The sequence below is a fragment of the Muntiacus reevesi genome, chromosome 4, assembly GCF_963930625.1.
Source record: "Muntiacus reevesi chromosome 4, mMunRee1.1, whole genome shotgun sequence".
In the NCBI taxonomy this organism is placed as follows: domain Eukaryota; kingdom Metazoa; phylum Chordata; class Mammalia; order Artiodactyla; family Cervidae; genus Muntiacus; species Muntiacus reevesi.
In genome coordinates this window covers 101,236,160-101,250,392 of record NC_089252.1, presented here as the reverse complement: position 1 = coordinate 101,250,392, position 14,233 = coordinate 101,236,160, and the positions used below count along the sequence as shown (strand labels likewise).

At 42.3% G+C, this 14,233-nt stretch overlaps 1 protein-coding gene and 1 non-coding gene across 5 annotated transcripts in view; one reads left to right on the top strand and one right to left on the bottom strand.

The window, feature by feature from the left end:
* ABHD6 (abhydrolase domain containing 6, acylglycerol lipase) overlaps positions 1-14,233 on the top strand; it is a 46,172-nt gene that overhangs the window by 24,504 nt on the left and 7,435 nt on the right. For all 4 annotated transcript variants that reach the window (XM_065935323.1, XM_065935325.1, XM_065935326.1 and 1 more), the window contains 4 exons: positions 6,065-6,221; positions 7,601-7,714; positions 9,022-9,154; positions 11,899-12,056. In XM_065935323.1, coding sequence (XP_065791395.1) covers positions 6,065-6,221; positions 7,601-7,714; positions 9,022-9,154; positions 11,899-12,056 — 562 coding nt within the window. The remainder of the gene's footprint in view (positions 1-6,064; positions 6,222-7,600; positions 7,715-9,021; positions 9,155-11,898; positions 12,057-14,233) is intronic.
* On the bottom strand, positions 9,721-9,828 carry LOC136168052 (U6 spliceosomal RNA). Its single transcript, XR_010663214.1, has one exon. It is a non-coding gene; the product is annotated as a U6 spliceosomal RNA (small nuclear RNA).

Below are 14,233 nucleotides of genomic sequence, written 5' to 3'. Positions count from 1 at the left end.
CCATTTACCCTAAGGAAAGAAATAGTGCTATATTTTACAACATGAATGATCCTTACAAATATATTATCAAGTGGAAGTAGTCAAATACAAATAAGAACTTACTGTATGATAAAGTCCTACAGCATGTAAAACCCTCCTGTTTGAAAGTGAGCTAGTGGTCACCTGTAGGAGGTAAAGCGTCTGTGATGCTCGTAATCTCCACCCTGACCTGGGTGGCAGATGGTGGGCTCACTCACTTTGTGCAGATTCTTCAGGCTGTATGCTTATGATATGTGTTGTGCCTTTCTATATTCTTTATGCTTCCATGGAAAATTACTCTAAAAAACAACAGTGAAGGATATGGAGAAATTGGGTCCCTCATATTTTGCTAGTGGAGTGTGAAATGATGCAGGCATTTTGGAATATAATCTGGGAATTTCTCAAAAGCTTAAAAAAGGTAAAAAAAAAAAAAAAAAAAAAGCTGCTATATGACCCAGAAATTCTACTCTTAGGTGAACTGAGAACACCCAGGAGAATAGAAAACATATAGCCACAGGAAAACTGGTATATGTATGTTCATAGTGGCATTATCCCTAAGAGCTGAGAGGTAGAAACAACTCACACATCCATCATCAGATGAATGGATAAACAAATGTGATCTATCCATACAATGGAATATTATTTAGCCTTAAAAAGGAATGAAATACTTTTGATTTCTCCATCAAATATGAATGAGAGTCTTGCTGGGTAGAATATTCATGGTTGTATGTTCTTCCCTTTGATCACTTTAAGTATATCACATGATTCCCTTTTGGCTTGTAGAATTTCTGTTGAGAAATCAAAAACTTTCCAGAAAAGCAACAGTTAAGAGAATTCAGCACCACCAAACCAGCTTTACAAAAATTGCTAAAGGAACTTCTCTAGGCAGGAAACAGAAGAGAAGGAAAAGACCTATACAAAAAAAACCCGAACAGTTAAGAAAATGGTAATAGGATCATACACATTGATAATTACCTTATCAGTTCAATTCAGTCGCTCAGTTGTGTCTGACTCTTTGCGACCCCATGAACTGCAACACGCCAGGCATCTGTCCATCCCCAACTCCTGGAGCCTGCCCAAACTCATGTCCATTGAGTTGGTGATGCCATCCAATCATCTCATCCTCTGTCGTCCCCTTCTCCTCCTGCCCTCAATCTTTCCCAGCATCAGGGTCTTTTCCAATGAGTCAGCTCTTGGCATCAGGTGGCCAAAGTATTGAAGTTTCAGCTTCAGCATCAGTCCTTCCAATGAACACCCAGGACTGATCTCCTTTAGGATGGACTGGTTGGATCTCCTTGCAGTCCAAGGGACTCTCAAGAGTCTTCTCCAATGCCACAGTTCAAAAGCATCAATTCTTTGGCGCTCAGCTTTCTTTATAGTCCAACTCACATCCATACATGACTACTGGAAAAACCATAGCCTTGATTAGACAGACCTTTGTTGGCAAAGTAAGGTCTCTGCTTTTAATATGCTGTCTAGGTTGGTCATAACTTTCCTTCCAAGGAGTAAACTTATATGTAAATGCATTAAATGCACCAACCAAAAGATGTAGAGTGGCTGCGCAGGTGAAAACCTGTGTACATATGCACTTCTACTTAACACATCACTCTACTTAACCCCCCAAATTGTATGTAAGTATTTTATATAGTTAGGTTAATCATGTTTCCATTATGGCTTGCAACTGTAATTATCTTTTATTTTTTGTCTGGCTATTGATTGTGAAAACTGAGCATCTTTTACTATTGTGGATATGTAACTGTTATTTCCTTACCACTCTTGTATCATGATGGGTGAACAGAAAATGATAGAATTCTGTATCACTTACTCCCATTTAATAGAAAATCTTGTAGTCACTTTTTGAAATCTGAAAAAAAAGAAATGAAGTACTGATACATTCTATAATGGATGAATTGAACACATGTAAAATACATCAGACACAAAAGGCCATATATTGAATAGACCCATTTATAGAAAATGTGTAGAATCCATAGAGACTTGAAGTGAAATAGTGGATGCCAGGAGGTGCAAGGGGAGGGAAATGGGAAGTGAGTGATAATGGGTATAGATTTCTTTCTCTTTTTTTATTGTGGTAAAATATACACAATACAAAATTTACCATTTCAACTGCTTTTTAAGTGGGCAGTTGAGTTTCTTTTTGATGGAAATGTTCCAGGATTAGTGGCGATGGTTGTATAACTTTATCAACACTATATACACATCAGTTGTACTATTTAAAAGGGTGAATTTTATGGTATATAAATTGTATCTCTATTTAAAAAAAGAATATTCAACATCCTTGTTAATAGGGAACATGCAAATCAAAACCTCAGTGATATATTATTACACACACATTAGGATAGGTGTTAGTTTTTAAAAAATGAAAAATAGCAAGTTTCGGTGAGCATGTAGAGAAGTTGGAACCATTGCACTTTGCTGGTAGAAATGTAAAGTGGTATAACTACCATGCAAAAGTTTAGAGGTTCCTCAAAAAGTTTAACACAGAATTACTCTGTGTGTGTGTGTGCGCGCGCGCGCTCACTCAGTCTTGTCCAATTGTTTGTGACCTCATGGACTACAGCCCGCCAGGCTCCTCTGTCCTTGGGATTTCCCAGGCAAGAATACTGGAGGGGGTTGCTGTTTCCTCCTCTAGGAGATCTTCCCAACCCAGGGATCGAACCTGCGTCTCCTGGCTTGCAGGCAGATTCTCCTACACCGCTGAGCCACTGGGGGAGCACCATCAGAATTACTGTATGATCCAACTATTCTACTTCGGGGTATATACATTAAAGTATTGAAAGCAGGGACTCAAATAGATCCTTATTTGCCAATGTACATAGCAGTGTTATAATTGCCAACAGAATGGAAATAATCCAAATGTCCATTAACCGATGAATGATAAACACAATGTGGTATATATGTACAGTGGGATATTATTCAACCTTACAAAGGAAAAAAAATTCTGATATAGTGTAGACAATGGATGAACTTTGAAAGCATTATGCTAAGTGAAATGATCCAGTCACCAAAGAACAGATATTGTATGATTCCACTTATATGGCTGTCATATGTGTTACAAAATTTTCCACATTTTTCCCTTGAATTTTGGCAAATGATATATTTGAAGAGAAGAATCTTTTTTATATAATACTGAAACTACCTTTTATTGGCTACTTCCTGTGTGTTGGGCATTGAACAAAACTGTAATGGCTTATCTCATTTAAAAAAAAATTTTTTTTTCCGGATTATCTCTTTTAGTCTTAACCATATCCTCAGTAAAATGCAACACTTTTCCATATTGTAGATGAGAAAATTCAGTTTCACAATCATATAGGCAAAAAATGAATGAGCTGGGATATAAATGAGTGAACAAATTCATGTTACCATGTCATGACTTAGAACTTTGAAATATGCATATTTTGTCATAAAGAGAGCTCTTAAGCTAGCCAATTTTATTGTTTCTTTAATGTTTTGAGTAGGCAATATATTCATTAAAGAAGCACTAAAAAGAACATGATAAGTCTTCCTCCCACTATTGTTCCCTCTCCACCTACCTACTTCTCAAGAGTATTTCATACCTCCGCTCCAGATACTCATCTTAATAGCATCTTGTATATGATTCCATGCTTTTTTGTATGCAAGTACAAGTAAATATAAATATATATCTTCCTCTCCCTCTCCCTTTATTTTATACAAAGGGTATAAAGCTGATCCACTTAGGCTATTTGCTATTGCATGTCTTGGCTACCTCTTTGGTGCAAAGTATACCACAAAGTCAATCTCTGATTGACTTAATTATCTTGCATCTTGATTCTTCATGCAGAGTGTTCAATTTGTTTGGATGGTAATTTCATACTGAAAGCATTTGCAGGCCAAACTCTGGCATTGCCAAGTCTTATGTAACCAACAGAAGCTGAGCTTTCAACCATATGTTGTAAGGAGTAAAACCAGAGAACAGATGAGATAATTCTTAAGAAACAAGTTCTCACTTCCAAAGTCTGTAGGAAAAATATATTTGGAGTGGAAAGCAGAGGAGGGCATGTGACTTTTATTGAGTTTATGTACCATAGTGGAAATAATGTCTCTGCAAAATCAAATGTGTGTCACCATATTCTGCATCACAATTAAAATCCACACTGTTTTTTGTGGTTTGATTTTCTGTCAATTAAAATCCAATTCTTGAGAACAATCAGCTTCTTTGAAACCAGAGTATCACTTAAATATGAGGAAGCCTGTTTGGCCAGTCCTGGTCTGTAAGTGATTCCCTGGACCCAGGAAAGGGACCAAGTTTCCAGAGCCCTGAAGACAAGGGATAACACCCCAAAATATGGCCTCATCTTCCACTCCACGTTTATTGGCCAGGCAACCATCAAAAGCAAAGGTTGCATCTCCCAATACCTGGCAAAGAAATGCTGTATCACCTTATAAACTGATTGCTTCTCTGAGGTGCCCTCAGCTGTATTTGTGTAGAAGCTTCAAGAGCAAGTCGAGGAGCAGCTGTCCTTCTGTGAGACTGAAGAGGTGTCCTGCAGGAATCTGGATGTTGTGATAGAGATAATTGTTCAGGCAGAGGAAGCCGATGCTGAGATTACTAGGAAGCTGGAGAAACAGGAGAAGAAATGCTTGAAGAAGAAAAAGAAAGTCTTGTTGCAGTTCCCCTTGCATCTTTGGAAAACTGCAGCAGTGCTCAGGAGGAGGGCCAGGAGATGTGTGCAAGACCAAAGAAGAAGAAGGTGGAGGCCTCAGGAGTCCCATCAGGATAATAGAATGGAAGAGTCATCTGTATCTTTCTCCAAACCCAAGAAAAAGAAATCCTCTTCCAAGGAGGAGCTGGTTAGTGGTGATCTTGAAGAGACAGCTGGTGGTGGAAGTCTTCCCAGAGGAACAGATCTTTCCCGATAGAGGAATCAGTTAGTGACCCTGAAGAGTCAGGAAACAAGAGTGTCCCCAAGAAAAAGGGGAAGATTCTCTTCCAGGGAGGAACTGTAACCAGTGGACCTGAAGAGGCTGCTGCCAGCAAGAGCATCAGCTCCAAGGGACGAGAAAGTTCCTAAAAACTGTCCCAGGAAGACTAGACCGGATGTTTCACTGACAGTTCAGGCCCACAGAGATGTTTCACAACCCATCCCCTGTGTCCCAATGAAAACAAATTTCTAAGAATAGATAAATAAATAAGGCTAAGACTCAAATGCAGAGATTTTGTTGGTTGAAACCAGCTTGCTTAGATAGAATCACAAACAGGCAAATGTGTTTCTCACAGAGAAGCAGTCACTGGAAACACTCAAGGCGACAGCTGTGAGGTGTGTGGAGTCCTGGGACAACAAGGAGTTCAGACATCCGCCAGTCAGTCTCCAGCTGTCCTCTCTTCCCACACGAGGATGTGTGGGTGTGGAGTAACCCCTCCACCAGCAATGGCAGCCTTGATGACAGAGTCTGATTCCGCATCTCCACACTTTACCGTTAAGTGTTTTGATGCATTTCCTACCAATTAAAGTGCCTCTGTGGTAAGGTCTTCCAGGTCAGCCGCACTGCACCCTGCGGCACTCAGGCCCGAGTCCACGGCTGCTCGGCCCAGGTTTCAGGTGTCGCTGAACATGGCCCACCAGGAGCTGCCAGCCAGCTCTCCGCAAGGGGAAACCACCTTTGTCTTGGCCTCTCCAGAGCCCTTCCCGGCCTTACCACCAGCCGTTTTGAATTCTCCTGAAGCTCACCTGAGCAAGGCAAACACCCGTGAGGTCCCACAGCCTTCTTTGACCTGCAATTCAAACTACTAGAAACACGTATTAACAGAGGGTTGTTGTGTGTCTTGCTTAAGAAAATGCCCGTTTTCCCTTCCTGATAGCGTGCTTAGGAACATTTATACCAGAATATTCACGTAAGGTACTTTCTGGAATGACCTGACTTAGTGGTCCTCAAGGGTGACTGTGTAGAGGACGAGGGCTCGGAGAATTGTTGCTCGCTCTTCAAAGTAAAGCTGTACAGAGTCTGCCTCCCAAAGCTGCTTCTCTGGCGCTCGCTGACTGATATAGTCTGTATTTTCCATCCCCAGGTACTGGCGGAGGACGCTGGGCATGCAGGTCCGCTATGTGCGCCACGAAGACTATCAGTTCTGCTACTCCTTCCGCGGCAGGCCTGGCCACAAACCTTCCGTCCTCATGCTCCACGGGTTCTCTGCCCACAAAGACATGTGGCTCAGCATGGTCAAGGTGGGGTGCGAGAGCCTTCCCTCTTCAGAGGGTGTCACTCAGTAAAAAAAAAGAAGAGAGTGGGTTCTACTTAAATATGATGCCATCAGCAGTGGTAGAAAGCAGAGGGAACCCAGTATGATCACCTAAGGCTCAAATCACCCTAAACTAATGCAGTATATTATTCAGATCCTTTTATCAGACAGAACTTACTGAGCTGAATGTTATTTATAAAACCAGTGCCTCACCAGCCATTTCACCTTATGACTATTTCTTTGGAAAGTTTCTGATACTCTGCTTCATATCTGGACTGTTATGACTATCAAAGTCCAGGTTTTAAAAAGTCATTTCTGTGTACTCCAAGATTCCCCTCTTCTTCCCTTCTCTGCTTCTCTTTCTCTCTCCCCATCTTCTCCTCCTCTCTTCCTTCCATTTCTGCTTTCTCTTTTCCTTAGCCCTTTAGAGAAGCAGTCTTGATCTGACAGCTTTCTGGGATGGTTTCTCAAATCACTCACTTTCTGTCCTGGTTTATTTGGTTGTGTCAGCTTGCTTTAGTTGGTAACAGTGAACAGCTGGTGAAGGTGGGGGCTGGGAGAGGTCTGGCAGAGAAGGATCCCAGGCTCCCGCCTCAAGCAGGACCTGACTAATCCCAAGCGTGCTCTACATTAGGACAAAGAGGCTCACACATCCCCTAGTTTCTTATTTCCAAAGTTCAGTATGAGGACAGTCATCATGTTTTAATGAACCTCTGACTTCCACTTCATCTTTCATATAACTGGTTAGTTGTTTATTGATAGCTGATATATCTCAGTTTCCTGGTTAAATGTAGCATATATTTAAATGGAAGGAGGTGTTTAGGATAAAAATCTCTAAGGAATTAGATCTTAATGTTAAAAAAAAAAAAAAGAGTTGAGACCAGAACTAGGGCGATCAGACATGGTTCTTAGGAGAAGTGTTGCTTCTGTGGACTCTGGAGCTGGCTGGGCTCTGGGAGAACAGAATCACCCAGTGTATTAATAGTTCCAAGTTGGTGGCTGCGAGACTGGGATAAGCATAGAAGGGATGAGGGAAGGGAGAAGGAGGTAGTACCTGCCAGCTGGTGTCAAGAAAGAGCAAAGGACGCAGGCCTGCTCCCCTGACCTCTGTTCTCCCCTTTCCAGCCATCCCGAGTCCTCTCCCATTGTGTATTAGACTTTGGGGGCTTCTGCTCTCTGTAAGGCTCCTGGCACTGTTTATTCATGTCAGATGTTAGTAGGGGAAGAGAGGGGGTGGTTTAGGTTCCTACCTCCCCAATGGGGAGGCCGTCCAGGTCCCTTGGTAAATGGGGGAGCCTCCCCAGAAACATGGGCAGACATGCTCTGCACACCACATTCTGACTCCCTGGGCCTGTGTGTCCTCAGTTCCTCCCGAAGAACCTGCACCTGGTCTGCGTGGACATGCCAGGACATGAGGGCACCACCCGCTCCTCACTGGATGACCTGTCCATAGATGGGCAAGTCAAGAGGATACACCAGGTAAGCAGGGAGGCACCACCAAAAAGCTGCCCAGGCGGGGCTTGCCCACCATTGCATCCCCAGGTCTGAGGAACAGTCAGTGCGGGCTCCGTTGTGACTCATAATTGCAAACAAAATGGGAGCAGGCCAGTGGTATCCTCCGTCAGCTGTAGAGGGCCAGGGCTTACTGCCGACTTCCCTAAACTTATTATAATTGTTTCTGGAGAAATACAACCTCGTTTTCTCAACTCTTCAAAAAGGGAGTTTAGAATTCCTCAAGACCGTTTATTTTTTTAGAGTGTATTTTTTTGGTTACCAGCTGCTTGATGATGGTGACAGCATGTCTGCCTAGTTGTGGAGGATGGGGAGGGTGATCTTTTCATTTTGTTCTGATTTAGTATCTTTCTTCAGCCCTCTCTAACTGAGCTTTCAAAGTCATGGGGCTCATGAACCATTTCAAAATTTAATGGTTCGTACTCTTCAAGCTGACATTAAGCATTTTCTCCATTCAAGGATGTTTATTTAATGTCTGCCCCTCTCCTCTCTTTAAACTGTGTATTATTTGGAAGCAGGGAATCTTGTTGCTTTGACCGTTTGCTGTATCCTGAGCAGCTGACCATGGTTGCTTGTACGTAATAGGTATCCAATAAATATTTTTTAGATGAATGGGTAGATGGAGGGAATAGTTGGTCAAATAGTTGAATAGATGAATGGATAGATAGTTATATGGATGGATGTCTGGATGGTTGAATAGATGGATGGGTGGATAGCTGTGTGAATGGATGGGTGTATGGTTGGGTAGACAGATGGATAGACAGTTATACTAATGGATGTTTAGATGGATGGGAAGTGCTATAAATTATAGCCAGTCCGCAAACTATAGCTTGTGGGCTTCATTTGATCTGCCACTAAGTTTTGTAAGCTAAGTTTATTGGAAGACAGCCACAGTCACCAAGTTACATGTTGTCTTTAGCTGCTTTTGTGCTACAGCAGGAGAGTTGAATAGTTGCAGCAGAGATAATAGGCCCTCAGAGCAGAAAATATTTACTCTTGGACCTTTATTTTAAAAATTTGCTGGCTCATTAATTTGAGGGATCTTTGTTGATTTTACACTTAAAAACGACCCCTCAATAACCTATGTCAGATACAGAAGAGTACATGTATGTAACAGGACTCATCTGGATAATCAAGTAGATTTCAGATCCCATTTCATTAATAGCCCTTTTCCGCTTGTCCCCGTAGGAAGTACAAAAGTTTTCAACTCTGGAATCCCCATTGTCATTGTCCACAGGTGTATAACCAAGGCCCTTTCTCATTTCCCCTCCTAGTTTGTAGAATGCCTCAAGCTGAACAAAAAGCCTTTCCACCTCGTGGGCACCTCCATGGGCGGCCACGTGGCCGGGGTGTATGCGGCTTACTACCCATCAGACGTCTGCAGCCTGTCCCTCGTGTGCCCTGCTGGTGAGTAGTAAGACTCAGGCCACCCTGTGAGTGCCGTGCGCGCAGCGGGACCTGAATCTCTGAAGAAGGCAATGGCGCTTTCTGCTGTGACTGTCTTTCTAGAATCATCTTTTTGACGATATTGTAGAGATACTAAAAAAGTTTGCCTTAGTGGTACAATCAAGCAATAGTTGCATAACCTTAATTTTACCTATATTGAGCTTTAAAATATAGAGCCAGCTTTGTCCCACAAAGAATCGGAGGTAGTTAATTAAAAAGTGTATAAAACTTTACAGCATATAAATACTTTGAAGTGTAATGATAATATTAGCATCTAACATTTATTGAATTTTTATGAGCTAAACTCTATATGAATTTAATCCTTGCCATAACCTTATGAGGTGAAAGTACTGTTATTATGCGTCTTTCTTTTTTGGCTGAAAACTCAGAGATCTTTTCTCATTGCAAGAGTTTTTTTTTTTTAAATCAACAAACTTCGGTGTCTCTGTTCTTAAATGTATCCATGTCTACCTGAGCTGTAACATGTCCTCAGAAATTATGATCTGAAGTTGGATTAAAAAAATTTTTTAAATATGGAACACTTCATGAATTTGCATGTCATCCTTGCACAGGAGCTGTGCTGATCTGAATCTGTATTGTTCCAGTTTTAGCATATATGCCACTGAAATGAACACTAAAGTTGGATTTAAAATTTATATACATATATATGTATATGTATATAAATCTTCGTACTTGAATTTATAGTATGTTAGTAAGAAAATTTTTTCTCTCTTTTTCCTTCTCTTGCCTCCCCTCTTCATCCCTGGTAATTTACTGGAATATGGTTTACACATAGTAAATTGTCCAGATTTTCAGTGTATATCTCAGTGACTTTTTATATATGTAATTATTATCCAGATAAGGATAGTATGCCCATTTTATAGGTGCACATTATATTAGTGTTGGAGCCAGGATAGGAACTGGCCCTATGCTATCTGACTCCAGAACTCAAGCTGTGGTTTTTGGAGAAATCCTTTCATATTCACGGCCTCTTTTATATGACTCATATTCATTACCTTCTTCACCCACTAGAACCCAACCATGAACTGAATTTGTGCACCTTCTACTGAAACATAACCAAATTTATCTTTGAAGCCTTTCAACTCATTTGGAAAGTTAAGTTTTCGGATCTGTTAAGCTTGTTGAAATTGAAGGCAAGTTCCCAAAGGGTTTTCTCTTCTCCTTTTCTCAAGCACTGTGTGAAGTTATTTGATCTTATAAGAATAAAGTCTGAGAATTGGAGGGGACTTACCAGGTGGTCCAGTGGTTAAGACTCTGTGCTCCCAAAGCAGAGGGCGCAGGTTCAATCCCTGGTTGGGAAACTAAGATCCCATATGCTGCACAACTCGGCCAAGAAAAAATGAAGAATTGGAGCCCCTCTGGAATGTTATTAGATTTTAAATCACTTATGTAAGGTCAGATCTTAACTGACTAACTGACTTTTTTGAGTGTGTGTTCATTTGCCTAGAGAAGAGTTTTATACCTGAGTTTCCATTAGAAAGTTAGAATTGAATTTGTTTGTATGCAACAATGAAAAGATACACTTTTTTTTTTACTTTGAAATAATTTTAAATTTATAGAAATGTTGCAAAGATAGTACCCTTCACCCAGTTCTCACCTTTAACAGCTCACATAACACAGCAAATTTGTCACAACCAGGAAGCCAACATTGGTGTATTACTGTTAAGCCAAATTCAGGCTTTATTTAGATTTCATTAGTTTTTCTACAATCGTCCTTTTCTGTTCCAGGATCCAATTCAGGATATACCACATGACATTTAGTTTAGGATTAATTTTTAAAGCCAAAAGAAATAGATCATGTAATCTGACCATGCATCATGAGAGCTGCACGAAATGCATGTTAGATTCAGAGGAATTGCTGAATATAGAAGATTTATGAAATACGGATTTCTGTAGCACAGTATGGGTTCCACTGCCTCTGTTTCTAAGCTCTAGCTCTTCAGCTAAGTTAAACACCTAGAAACTTGCTCAGTGTTGGAAATGAAATTAGTTTTACGCTCCTTCATACACCAGCTCGTGTGAACTCTTGTGTCATGCTTCAGGTGATAGAAAATAATGGTCAGTCTCAAGGCTCTTTCGGCTCAGGATTGCCTCATGGTTCCCTGGAGGAAGAAGGACTGTGTAGAGGGCAGTCCTGCCCTTCTGCCCCAATGTGTGGGGCAGCTCCAAGGGGGACTCACTCTCACTGCATTTTATGTGCTGACCCCAAATAAGAGATTGTTAAGTGGGTCCAGGCTGAAGGAAGGGGCACTCGGTCCTCTCTGGTCATGCATTTCACCAGGTCTCCTCTCAACCCTACAGATGTGAGAGGGGCTCAGGCAAGTAGTCTTCTAGACTCTCAGACTCTTCTTAATTTCTGTCCTACAGATGAATCCCCTGGCAACTTAAGCGCAGATTCCGATGTCAGAGACTTAGGGGAGGGCTGAAGTGTTGCGTTTCTTATGGGCTCCCAGTTTGCGTAGCCAGCCCTTAAGATGTTCTGAAGAAAAAAATTTTTCCCTATGTTTCTCAAATTGTGGCTTTGCCTTTGACCACGGATGCTAGTACCAATTAAAAAGAAATCTACCAACGGAAAACACCTAAGATAACATTAGGTCTGGGCTGATTTTGGAAGTTCTCTATGTAAAATGGGGTTTGGTAAGAAGGTAGATATATTCCAAGCTTTTTTGGTTTGGATCCCCCAGGTCTGCAGTACTCAACTGATAATAAATTTGTGCAACGGCTCAAGGAACTGCAGGATTCGGCCGCCGTGGAGAAGATCCCCTTGATCCCGACCACCCCGGAGGAGATGAGTGAGATGCTGCAGCTCTGCTCCTACGTGCGCTTCAAGGTGCCCCAGCAGGTAGTGTGGCCTCCGCAGCAGTGTGCCTGCCTCTGCCAGCGCTCAGGTGGCCGGGGCCAGCTTCCCCTCACGTTCCCTCCTTGTCCTCAGCGTTCATTCGTTCAGCAAGTGCCGTGCCTGTGATGTGTCCTACACTGTGCTTGGGCACCCTGGGGAAGAAATAAGACAGAAGGCCAGGGGGAGAAGCAGTCAATTAACAAGATAGATAATTTCATATTGTAGTAAGTTTTCTAGAGGAAATGAAGATAGTGATGTGCTTGAAAACAGAGAGGCAGGAGAAACTTTGATAAGCCTCTGTAAGAAAACAGCCTGAGCAGGGATGGATAAAACAGTCAGGTTCAAGATGCTGGAAGGAGATGCCAAGGTGACTGGAGCCCAGAGTGTGAGGGAAAGAATGGGTTGAGGTGAGGTTGGAATGGGACGCAAGGGCTGAATCAAAGATTCTCATTTAAAAAAACAAAGTCTCAGAGCACTTTTAACAGCCTTAAGAATTATTGAGAAGCCCAAAAAGCTTCTTTTTATGAAAGTTGTAACTATTGATGTGTACCGTATTAGAAATTAAACCTCAGGAGAACTTAAAACACAAGAATACACAAGTACTCATTTCATTATCGATCAGAATGATGACATTATCCATCATTATGTAGACTCTGAAAATCAGCATGCTTTTGAGAGAATGAAAGTGAAAAAGGCAAGCGACATTTAGTGTTATTATGAAAATAGTTTGATGTCTTATAATCCCAAGAACTGCTTTGAGAACCACTAGGCTGGATCATGTAGAACTTTTAAGAGATTATGGGAAGGAGACTGGAGTTTTTCTAAGTACAGTAGGAGAAACGCTCAAGAGTTGTAGGGGAACACGGACAGAAGCAGAGAAACCGTTAGTGTGCTGTGCTACTCCGAGATGAGGGTGTTGTAGACTGGGGAGTGGTGGAGAATGAGATCCGAGAAGCTTTGGAAGGAGGAGATAGGACTTACTGGCCAGTGTGAAGTGGAGGATGAGAGAATGTGAGTCACAGGTGACTTCTGATACTTTAGTTGGATAAAGGTAGTGTTTTCTTCCTCTTTAAAAGTTTTTATTATTTTCCGGCCACATCACGTGGCATGCGGGATTCTCATTCCCCAACTAGGGATCGAATTTGTGCTCCATGCAGTGGAGACACGGAGTCTTAACCACTGGACTGCTAGGGAAGTCCCAGGGTAGTGTTTTCTGAGTAGGGGACGGGGAGGGAGGGTGGGTTTGGAGCATCAGCTGAGAGCTCCACTGTGCATGTGTTAAGCTCAAGTTCCCCGAGACGCCATCACGTGCAGGTGTCATGTAGACAGAAATACGAGTTGGGCTGAGGGGAGTCTGGCCTGGGCTCTGTGATTACAGCCATCAGCCAAGGATGATATTAGAAGTCATGGGTCTGAATGAGGTTGTGCAGGAGACAGTGTAGGGGATCGAGAGTCCATGAATGAGATCTCACAACAGTGCGTTATCTCACTCTGTTTCGGGAGCTGGACCCTGCCTTGGGGTGGGGTGGGTCCTCCTGGGAGTTGAGAGAATGGGCTCTCCAGAGGTCGTAAACATGACTCATTAAAAGATGCAGCCCATCTCTGAAGAAGCATCACAGAATCAGATTCTGTGGTATGTTCTGTCCATGAAGTTCTCTTTTCAGTCTTGACTTTACACTGATTCTCTCTCAGCACTGACCTCTTTCCAGAATAGAGTAACCAAGTAGGGTTTTAGAAAATTCCATGTTTTGAATTGTCAGAGAAGTGAAGACACTGGGAGAAAAGAAATGCAGATCCCAAAGTCTTTCCCTTGTAGGCAGGGAGGAGCCCCTAGGCACTCGGCCTGCTGTGTCACATTGTGTGATGACTGTGTTGGCTGGTTTGCGTCTTCCCTTCCTACCTCTGTAAGAGCGAGGACTGTGTCTTTGGTGGTTCTGTTCCCAGTTTATGGCAAAGTGCTTGCATGAGATAGGTCCTAGGTATAGAGTGGATGGATCAGTGGACGGGAGGAAGCCTGAACAATGCAGGGATGGAGAATGGATATGTGGGTAGATGCAGGGTAGAGGGGTGCATGAACAGATGCATGTGCACACATCACTGATTTAGGGGTGCAGAGATTTAGGCCAAATGCGTGAATGGATGGGAGGGTGTCTGGAAATGGCAGAGATGGAGGGTGATGG